This window comes from Hemicordylus capensis, chromosome 2 (genome assembly GCF_027244095.1).
Source record: "Hemicordylus capensis ecotype Gifberg chromosome 2, rHemCap1.1.pri, whole genome shotgun sequence".
NCBI classification, from domain to species: domain Eukaryota; kingdom Metazoa; phylum Chordata; class Lepidosauria; order Squamata; family Cordylidae; genus Hemicordylus; species Hemicordylus capensis.
The window spans coordinates 379,294,940-379,305,779 of NC_069658.1; the positions used below are offsets into that span (position 1 = coordinate 379,294,940).

A 10,840-nucleotide genomic window follows, 5' to 3' on the forward strand; every position below is an offset into this window, starting at 1 on the left:
ACAGATGACATCAAAACAGTGGTACATCTGCTGGTAACCTCCAGACTGGATTACTGCAGTGCACTCTATGGGGGGCTGCCCTTGTATGTAGTCCGGAAACTACAGTTGGTCCAGAACGTGACAGCCAGGCTTGCCTCTAGGTCATCTAGGAGGGACCATATTACTCCCGTGTCGAAGGAGTTACACTGGGTGCTGATATGTTTCTGGGCAAAATACAAGGTGATGGTGACAACCTATAAAGCCCTAAACAGTTTGGGCCCTGGGTATTTAAGAGAACGTCGTCTTTGTCATGAACCCCACCGCCCATTGAGATCATCAGGAGAGGTCCGTCTGCATTTGCCACTGGCTCGTCTAGTGGCTACTCAGGGACGGGCCTTCTGTGTTGCTGCCCCGAGGCTTTGGAATGAGCTCCGTAGTGAAATAAGAGTCTCCCCATCTCTGACAACTTCTAAAAAGCCTTTAAAGATGCTTCTGTTCACCCAGGCTTTTAACTGATATTGTTTTAATGTTGTTTTTAGAATATTGTTTTAAAATTTTGAATTGCTGTTTTAACTTTGTTTTTATCTTGTTATAAAGTGCCCAGGGATGTAAGTTTTGGGTGGTATAAAAATATGTTTAATAAATAATAAAACTTCACAACACCTGGACCAATATGAACCAAATCAGGTTCAGTTGTAGGGTCACATAGGTACACCTCAACAGTGTAGTTTGTGATGTTGTCATCCACCCTGATCCAAGATGGCGGACATGTAAACTTTTGAGGCACATGTCTGTGGGCTAACTTGTGAACCACCTGATTTGAACCAAATTTGCTACAGCTATAGGGACACATAGGGATACCCAAATGATGTGGTGTGTGATGATATCATCCACTCCAAGATGGCAGCTGCATCAACATCTGAGGCAAAAACCAGCTAATTTGTGGACTGTCTTAACAATTTAAATCAAATTAGGTACAGTTGCAGTGAGTGACACATAGAGACAACTCAATGGCATAGCTTGTGATAATGTCATCCATGCTGATTCAAGATGGCAGACATGTAAACTTTTGAGAAGCAAGTGGGCTAACTTGTGGAGCCGAACTGATTTGAACCAAATTTGCTACAGCTGAATATACATATAGGGATGCCCCAGTGATGTAGTTTGTGATGTCACTCACCCTGATCCAAGATGGCGAATGCATAAACTTTTGAGGTGCAAGTGCACTAACGTGAAGCCTGTCTAACCAATTTGAACCAAATTTGGAACAGCTGTAGTGAGTGACACACAGGGACATCTCAGAGGTGAAGTTTGTAATTATGACATCCACCCCAATCCAAGATGGCAGACACATGAACATTTGAGGTGCAAGAGATCTAACTTGTGAACCTTGATTTGCACCAAATTTAGTCCAGATGTCGAGACAGTGAAAAGAAAGTACGCTGATTAGTTCTTACTTGAACAACTTGTTTATTATTTCTCTATGTAAACTGCTTTGGAAACTTCTGTTGAAAAACAGTATATAAATATTATTTGTTGTGCAACAGTCATTGCCACTGGGACACTGTTCCCTCTAAGGCCTGCACATGTGTACACGCTCACAGGTTTTTTGATGTCCGCTCAGTTAATTTTAGATCCCGTTCAGGTTGAATGAAGAAGGCCCCATTCCAAATGCACATGTGCACACACTGCCTTGATACTGCCACTCATAACAAAACTCATTCTGCACACAGATAAAAAAATTCGAGAACACACACTGCACAGGGGAGGGAGGGAAAATAAACTGGGTGTAAGAGGCAGAAGATGCTGATGAGATGAATGCTTACCTTGAACACAGACTTCGTTTTTGTAAACACAGAGCTAGCTCATTTCACATAATTACAATATAGCTCTTCAGCCTATATATCAACACATTGTTCTAGTAAGAACTACTCTCCCTACAACTGGACCAAAATTTGGTCAAAATCAGCTAGGCAGTTCACGAGTTATCCCACTTGCGACTCAAATGTTTATGTATCTGCCATCTTGAACTGGGGTGGATGAGATCATTACAAACTATGTGTTTGAAGTGTCCCTATATGTACAGTCCCTACAACTGTACCAAATTTGGTCCAAATCAGTTCCTATTTGTACCTCAAACATTCATTTGACCACCATCTTGAATCAGGGCAGATGACATTACAAACTATGCCCTTGAGCCATCCCTGTGTGTCCCTACACCTGTAGCAAATTTGTTTCAAATTAGTTAGGCAGTTAAGTTAGCCCAATTGCCTCAGATGTTCATGTGTCCAACATCTTGAATTGAGGTGGATGACATTGCCACAAGCCCTACCATTGAGGTGTCCTTGTGTGTCACTCACTACAACTTTATCATTTTGTCTCCTCTTAGGCATTAGCTGCCCTTACTCCTTCACAAGGAGAGCCTTCTTTTATATACTAATTATACAAGTACTACCTATGTGGTCACTAAGAGTTGACACTGACTTGACAATCAATCATACAAGTGCACCTACCCACCTCACTAGTCTTATCTGTATAAGTAAGAATCTGGATTCCAGAAGTCAGCTACTTTAAGACTTTTTATTTAAAAGATTACTTTAAAATTCCCTCTTGCAGTTCCACATCCATAAATATTTTAGACCAGCAAGGGGACTAATATGGTTGGGGGTGGTACAATTTAAATTTAAAAAAAGTAAAACTCTCAATGAGGCAGATTGTTGACATGCAGTACACAAGTGTGTGGGCAGGGGGGAGGATAGGAGTCATCACTGAGCATACATACACAATGTATTAAACCTTGTAACCATTGTTGACAAAAGGATGAAGTCTACATTGTTTCATTAATTTTGTTTTATAAATACATGTGAAGGTGGGGCAAGTTTATTTAACATGACTTGAATTGGCATTTTTCCAGAGACCCAAGTGTATTACACCTCTGCAAGAGACATTTTGCCCAGGGACAGACACACTATCACTTCAAACCATTTTGACCTTTCTCCACTATCACAGCAACAGATTCCTACAACCCTTCTAACATGAGAAAATTTCAAAACAGAGCCACTACTAGTATGAGGAATAGCCTAACCATAGCTAGTTAATGACTGTTCATTGCTTGTATACAAAGGGTACATACATAATGACTTACAGTCAAGCATAGCTACACACATCTGTATGTAATCAATACCCATTATTTGCTGCATGGAGGTTTTTTGGATATGGAAATTTGAAGCAGACAATTCTTATAGTGCTTGTAGATCATTTGAAGGAAAAGGGATTTGTAGATTGACTGATTAAGTTACTATAGACTCTACAGGAAATAAGTTGAATACCCATTTACTAATCTGCAGAAGTTATGACTACCTCCAATACATCTACAGGGACTTTCAGGGAATTATATCCTGAAAATCATATGATAGGACATATGTATATCTATTTCACTGTACATACATGCAAAAAGCAAACACTAATTGGCAACATTCTTTGAACATACATCCGTGCAGCAAAATACACAGGTACATTTATTACACAGGATGATCTATACACAGCTGGTATGTTTTCTACATAGCACTAGCTCCATAGAAAGCTCAGCATGCTTGAAGCTGCCAGTGGTTAGAATGCTATGTAATACTTCTTTCAATATGTTAGGGGGCTTGTTGTGTGTACATCTGTGTTCAAAGCTCTTGTACTACTACTTTCTTTAGTACAGAGGAGTATCAAGGTAGTGGATTGGAAGGATTTTATAGCCAAGGTGCACCTGGTCAGACATCAGCCAATTCTAGTTCGTCAACACCCACAATCCACATTTCATATATGTTTATACCCCACCTCTCTGAAAAGTACTCACAGTAGGTAGGTTCAGGATGGCCTGCCTGGGCTTGTTCCTGTTGGAGAATTAGTCATGAGAAGCTCTGAATGTAACCAGGTAGTCACCTAAAGCAGTGGTGATCAGTGTTCCCTCTTAAGGTATGCACACATGCGGCACTCACAAGTCTCTGGATGTCTGCTCAGTTAATTTTAGATCTTGCTCAGGTTGAATCAGGAAGGCTCCATTCTGAATGCATGTATGCACACACTGCCTTGATACTCCAGCCCAGAACAAAACACATTCTGCACAGATGAAAAAATAGTATCACAGTGGTGATACTTCTAACTGCACAAAGCAGTAGCCTTTAAGTGGTAACTAGGATGACTTATCTACTGTTACTATGCCTGTATAGCCTGAGTTATTATGCTAGCAGTGTTATAGAATTTAAGACTTTCACTCACAGGGAATGGAACCTTCAAGACTAGCAAGCATTTTTCTTTTAAGAAACTGACTTGATTATGGTCTTTTACATCAGCTCCCTGACAGTCCTGTAACAGAGGTAAGCTAGAACATTCCTCATTCTAATCTCACCTCTGCCATGAGGACATTGGGAGATCTAGGTAACACAGCTTTACCTCTTAGCTAAGCATCATGGGTGTTAAACTAACCAACACTGCAGAACTATTGTAAGGATTACTGAGGAGGTTTACAGACTGCTTTGAAGACTCAAAATGAACTTAAGATAGCTCCCTTTTCTAATGTAACTCACAAATCCACGAGAAAGGGGGAAGATAGATAAACTCAGCATTGGTACAAGAGTAACAGATAGAGGCAAGAATTGATTCAAATACTAAAGGAAAACCCAAACAACTAAAGAAGATAACCAATATGCTTCTTAACTGGATTACTTTCTGCTTCTGATCAGTCCAACTTGAGAAGCTACCAATGGAGGGGACAAGTCTGAAAATGTGGCAGGAGTCCCAAAACCAAGTCCTATGCTCTTAGCTTCTAAGCCAGTTTCCCAAAACAGAAGGAAGAGTATGTGAAGAGAAAGGGTAGAATAGGATAAAAGCTAGAGAGGCAGTATTAATGGAGTAACCCCAAGTCTGTCTTGAAGCTTGAAAAGTTCAACAGCCTGAGATCCAAATAATGTAGCCAATGGTCACTGCGGGTCTAGCTATACAATTCCTATGGTGGAGGGGCTTCCACCTAAATTAGAAGCTTGGAATATTCCCAAAATGGCCTTGATACATACACAAAGTCCATCTGTTTGAGGTACAGGGACCATGAAGCAGCATATTTCCCAGATGCCTATTAAATATTAAAAGACAAACACCACATACCATCTCAGGCATGAGGGACTGATTTTAGTATTTCTCTTATCAAATGCATGGCACAGAGAACTCAGGCCTATAAAATCCTTGAATACTACCACAAGGAGGTTTACATAGCTCTTTGGTGAGTAGCAGTAAGAACTTGAATTAATTATAACTCTATGGCAAATGATCCACTCAAGATCTAGTGATTATAGGAGTCTGGTGAGGTTATCAGAATAGTTGAGTCATCATGTAAAGGACTGAACTGGGAGGAACCTCAGAGGAAATTAAACAGGACACCTAGGAGAAATTGGGTAGCTTTGACTGCTGTAATCCATTTCCTCCCTGCCATTCAATACCAGCCTAATCCTTCTAAGATAATGGCTAAGATAATGGAATATTCTTCAGAGTATTTGGGTGTAGGAATCTGTGCATTTAGTAATTACTTCTGCTCTAAGACACAGCTCCTATCTGGAAAATACACACCTTATTCCATTACAGTTTTAGCTTTTAGTTGGGCAAACTGAGGTATTCCAAACAGTAACAATGCAAGTTTAATTAGTCTAGTGTTTTGTTTTGACCATCAGCTAACAGTCTCATCCAGTTTTGTTAAAGCATTTGCTGTCTTTTTACTAGTTATGTCACTTTTAAGTATTTACAGGTCAGTGTTCCTTCACTAGAAGACACAATTTTATGAAAATACATTGATTTGCACTAAGGGTTCCAGGCCTTTCAAGTATATTAAAAGCAAGCCTTCAGCTGTGGAGATCTGACAGTTTGTCTAGCTCTGTCTTTAGACACAGGTCAAGTGACCTACCATTACTGAATATGGTATGCAAGCATTGGCATGCAGGAATCAAACTGAGGAACCTGTAAACTCTTTTACATGCTTTCCAGAAGCTACTAGATATTGTAGGTAGGCTCAGCTGAGAATATATTCCATCTTTTTTCCAGAGAAGTTATGTTCACATCCTTGCTGAACAAGAGCAACAATTGCTTCCCTCCCGGAGCATCAGCACACGGCACTATTTAAGGCTGTAGTCTTCACTCATTTGGTGGGGCCCCCCACTGCCATGCATCTCCCCATTGCTGGTCCACCCCCGATGCCATCTGCTGCAGGCCTGTGCATGGTCCACCCCCCACTGATGCATTACTAAGTGGCAAGGGGGGAGAGGGCACATGCTGAAGATGCTTGCTAGGCACCTTCTTATCTTCCCTGCTGCAGATGTGGCTGAAGGCACACACCCTGTGGGGGGAGGGCACAGAGAGGCAGGTCAGGAGCCACCAGCAGCCTCCCCACCCCAATGAAGAACACCAATTTAAGGCTGTAATAAGGACACCCAGCAGGAAAGTTATGAAATCCAAAGAATGAAGGTTCTAGCTGCAAAAAAACCCCAGTTTAGAATGCGACAAGAGAATACAGTACAGCAAAGGCAAGAGATTGGAGAAGTTTACTTTAAAGTCCAGTTTAGGTTTTAGTCTCATTCTTTCCAATGGAGAACCTACATGACATATGCCAACTGGAGTCAGTCAAACGAAGGCAAGAGTTATGACTAGTTGTCATCCCCATATAATTATGAGATGTTCCGCCAATTCCATCAGTAGCTTGTTCACTGGTACAAATGCTCTGAACAATGACAACCCGAGGCTAGAGTCACTGACAAGTGCAATATTAAAAACTTGCAACATTTGGATTTTCTGGAAAACTTTTAGCAACATGAAGTTACTTCCCTACCCCCTGCCAAAAGAGACCCTGAAATCCTTATTACAGTCCAAACTCCTCTGCTCTTGAGGCATTTCAGTCCACATCAGACAGTCTTACTATATTGGCAAGATCTGTTCTAGGACACTTTTGGAAGACTGTGGAATTCTGTCTGGAAATCTTACATCAAACTCAATAATAAGATCGCCCCGCTGGTTTGGACTCTTGGGGAATGGAAGGCCTTCTCCAGGAATTCTTCGCTTCATTCCAGGTTTAACAATATCCTTGATTACCATTGGTATGGTCCTACCATCTAGTGTTGGTGTGTTCACAGTGCAGCCACACAGAGCCTAGATATAAGAACAAGCCAGAAAAATTAAAAAGTTTCTACAAATAGAAGACACTCATTTTTAACCCAAAGAAAATTTAAAATGACACTAAAGAATTCATGATGATTTGGGGAAATGGGGACAAGACCAACTGGGCATATAGACACTACCCCAAAAATTCCCACTGTGACCCAATTCAAGTTACTGCAGGGTTATGAGAACTTCCATGAAGCTCTGAGAATAGCTCATGGAACTGTATTCTTAATAGCTGTTCAACAATGTAACAAATATGACCATATTAATTATTAGATACCAAAAAGGCATTTTAAAGTATCACTTCAAAGTCCAGTAGTTTAGAACTTGGTTCCCCTTTTCATTTGTCACCCCAAAGCCTAGCATGTCCACTTACCTCACGGAGGCTGATCTTGGCTGGGTATACAATATCAGACCCATCTCTCTTAAAAATGCTGTGTGGCTTGTCCTTTAAAACAAAGACAATATCTGCTGGAATGTTGTTTGGAGTTTGGTCTCCTTCTTTGGGGAATGTAATTTTTGTTCCTTCTTTCCATCCACGTTTGACTTCAATTGTTAAAATTTTATCCTCATTTCGTGTGCTTTTCCCATCAGGATTGAGACGTTTGTGAGAAATTTTCATTTTCTTGGTGCATCCTGTGTAAATTTCCTCTAAAGATACTCTCAAGTCATGATTGATAGGAGGGTCTTGTTTCTTGCGCATGTTTTCATGGCCCCCACGAGCACGAGAAAAGCCAATGTTGCCAAAGTTCTGAAACGTTGCAAAAGGGTCATCAACATCCATGTCATCATCTCCATTCCTCTGGACAAAAAAGGTATCGAATGGATTACGCCCACCAAAGAATTCTGCAAACATGGCATGAGGATCTCCATGGAAGGTGTACGTGAATGTAGTACCATTCGGACCGCCTCCTCCACTACTGCTGGGACCACCTCCTTTTAATCCTGAAACACAGATATACAGGGATAAACTGTACTAATCTCATATTAGCAGCTCCAATCCTGAAAACCTTTCCTTTCTAAAATCTTTACTATCAGATTAAAAGGATACAAAGCACTAAAAATTCTTACTAGGATTCCCAGATGTTGTTGACTATCCCATAATCCCCAAGCAAAAGCCATTGCAGCTGGGGATTCTGGGAATTGTAGTCAACATCTGGGAATCCCTGTTAGAGAGAACACCGATTCCAGCAAATCAGAAATCAAAGGCCTACTTACAAGGGAATTTTGAGTAACAGTGCTGTAGTCTGCCCAAGCAAGTGCCTATTTCATTTGTCACCAGCAAGCCCAGCACTTCCACTTACAACTGCTATTAGCTTCCTCACTTCACTGTGTTGAGAACAAGCTTGCTGCTTAAATCATATAATGATTAAAGCTTGTTACTGTAAATGTGAGCTACAGAAACAATATCAAGAATGGATTTGATGCCAATATAAAGACCAAGCAAAGCCTGAACGCCACATTTCATCTTTGGCTAAAGCCTGTCTGTATAAGCCAACAGATATCAGAAACATTCCTACTTGTCAACAGACAAGTTAGCATGTACAAGAGACATGCTAGAATCTTCTAGCAACTACTAGAATACTTCTGTAGCAAAGGCTCCACCTATCTTAGACAGCTTGTCATGCAGCCAAATTCATACAGCCAATACACATTACTGTTTATGGAAAACATTACTGTAAATACAAGCAATACAATATAAGCCAGCACAGAGAAACCCTACAGATCTAGCACAATTTGTACATCAATTAAAGGATATCAACTTCATATGCTACACGCAAGATATGTCATAGGAAACAATGGAAAACAACAGAACTTCTTCAAAACAAATAGTCCATACTCAACAAGCAAGTTGGAAAGTATATACATGCAGAAAAAATTTATTACTCTAAAAATTTGGAAGATTCCCAGAAAATAGCAAACTAAAGCCGTCTTACAGTAGATAATTCAGAAAAGGAAGAAATGCAGGAATTTAACACCCCCCCCAAGTTCAGTAGTAGACTTCCTAGACAGGAAGAACCTGTAGGATGACAGATTTTTAAGAAGTGACCTTAATGCAATAAGAACAATTCAAAGATGGCAACGCATCTGGCCAGTTTCCAAAACTAGAACAACAACTTTTTTCCACCCCTCCTTTCCCTCGCTTTTCTTTGATAAAATGTAGAGCTACGACAGCTACTCCAGAGACAAACCTTTTGAAAAATTCTAAAAATCCAAGCCTGTAGTAATAAATGCAACCATCTAAAAAAAAACCTACTGAATGTCTCTTAAAGATGAGATGAAGGATGAGAAGTTATGGCCACGGAAAAAGATTTAATCGACACAACTTCATCGAACGGGTTGAGGGAAAACATTAGATGGTCTGACAAAACCGCCTAAAGTGCACTATTCTAGTATATCTTGCCCGAATGGGTTCAGGAAGGTCCGGTTCGAGCGTCCATTTGTTCCACCATAAGAAACTCTTGGGCCACAATAAAAGCTGCTTGTCGGCTGCCGCAGAAAGCACACTACAAACCTGGCCCGTTTTACTTAAGCCTGTAGACGGACACGGCGATTTAGAGGGCTGTTTCTACGATCCTGCTACTTACACCCCGGCGCGAGATCACAAGCATTTCGGAGCCCGCCAGGACCTACCTTCGAGGACACACACAGCTCTGCTCCTGCAGCAGCACTGCCAGCCCGCCCCCCATGCCGCCCCCCGTCGTTCTATCCCCCCCACGCCCGCTTCGCGAGACAGCCCTCCCAGCCCCTCGAGCGCCTACCCTCCTCGCCAAACTTGTCGAAGATGTCGCGTTTCTTGGGGTCGCTCAGCACATCGTAAGCCTCGGCGATCTCCTTGAAGCGCTCCTCAGCGCCGGGGTCTTTGTTCTTGTCCGGGTGGTAACGCAGCGCCTGCTTGCGATACGCCTTCTTAATATCCTCCTCGCTCGCCCCACGGGACAGGCCCAATATGCGGTAGTAGTCTTTCCCCATCGCGCCCGGCCCTAATCCGCTCCCGCCACGTCCTCACCAGCCTAGCTAGACTCTCTACTTCGACAACAGCCGCCCGCGTCCCCCACGCGTTATTTATATGGCAGGCGGAGGAATCTTCCAGAGCTTACCACAACATTCTCCGCCTGAGCCCCGCCCACCCATTCTGCTCCTACCAATCGCAACCGAGCACCTTGCTGTCTCCGCCAATGAAGGCACGCTGTACGTCACACATGGTGGGGAAGTAACGGTTGCTGAGAATCCACCCCCTGATTTAATTGCGAAGGTGAAAAGCCATTCACTGCGCTTTTAACGGTTTTCGCCCTCCCGAGTTCTGGATACGGCTGCCTTGTTCGCGTTGACTAATCGGGCGAAGCTAGAGAGAACGCATGCAAAAGGCTTTGACTGCAGGGAAGATGAAGCTGCCCACCCGCCGCTTTAAAAAAAAATAAATCCTATAGGGCGTGGAGTGCCCGGCGCTTATTAGCGCGCTATTATACGGGCGGTAGAAACTCCACCCACAAACCACACCCCCAGTTTGTCGTCACTTAACTCAGCCAATCCAAGGAGAGCTTTTAATATATTACAGTTCAGCTTGTTTTACATTCTTAGCGCGTTATAAACTTCGGAAGTTTTGCTCCACTGGGAAGTTTTAAAATGCTTAACTGTATCCAGGAAAGCTTGTGAAGTAACGACCGACTTTACA

At 42.1% G+C, this 10,840-nt stretch overlaps 1 protein-coding gene across 1 annotated transcript; it reads right to left on the minus strand.

The window, feature by feature from the left end:
* Nucleotides 1-6,533: 6,533 nt before the first annotated feature.
* On the minus strand, nucleotides 6,534-10,615 carry DNAJB1 (DnaJ heat shock protein family (Hsp40) member B1). Its single transcript, XM_053298486.1, has 3 exons — nucleotides 9,927-10,615; nucleotides 7,541-8,109; nucleotides 6,534-7,152 (listed from the first exon to the last, which is right to left on the minus strand). The coding sequence occupies exons 1-3, from the start codon at nucleotides 10,135-10,137 to the stop codon at nucleotides 6,922-6,924; spliced, it is 1,011 nt and encodes a 336-aa protein (XP_053154461.1). The 5' UTR covers nucleotides 10,138-10,615; the 3' UTR covers nucleotides 6,534-6,921.
* Between the last annotated feature and the right edge of the window lie 225 nt (nucleotides 10,616-10,840).

Excerpts from the sequence above, each read along its gene's own strand:
- DNAJB1 (XM_053298486.1), bottom strand. The coding sequence starts at position 10,137 with ATGGGGAAAGACTACTACCGCATATTGGGCCTGTCCCGTGGGGCGAGC. Across the intron at positions 8,110-9,926 it reads CGACAAGTTTGGCGAGGAGG|GATTAAAAGGAGGTGGTCCC; the intron begins GTAGGCGCTCGA and ends TCTGTGTTTCAG. Across the intron at positions 7,153-7,540 it reads CCAAGATCAGCCTCCGTGAG|GCTCTGTGTGGCTGCACTGT; the intron begins GTAAGTGGACAT and ends TCTTATATCTAG.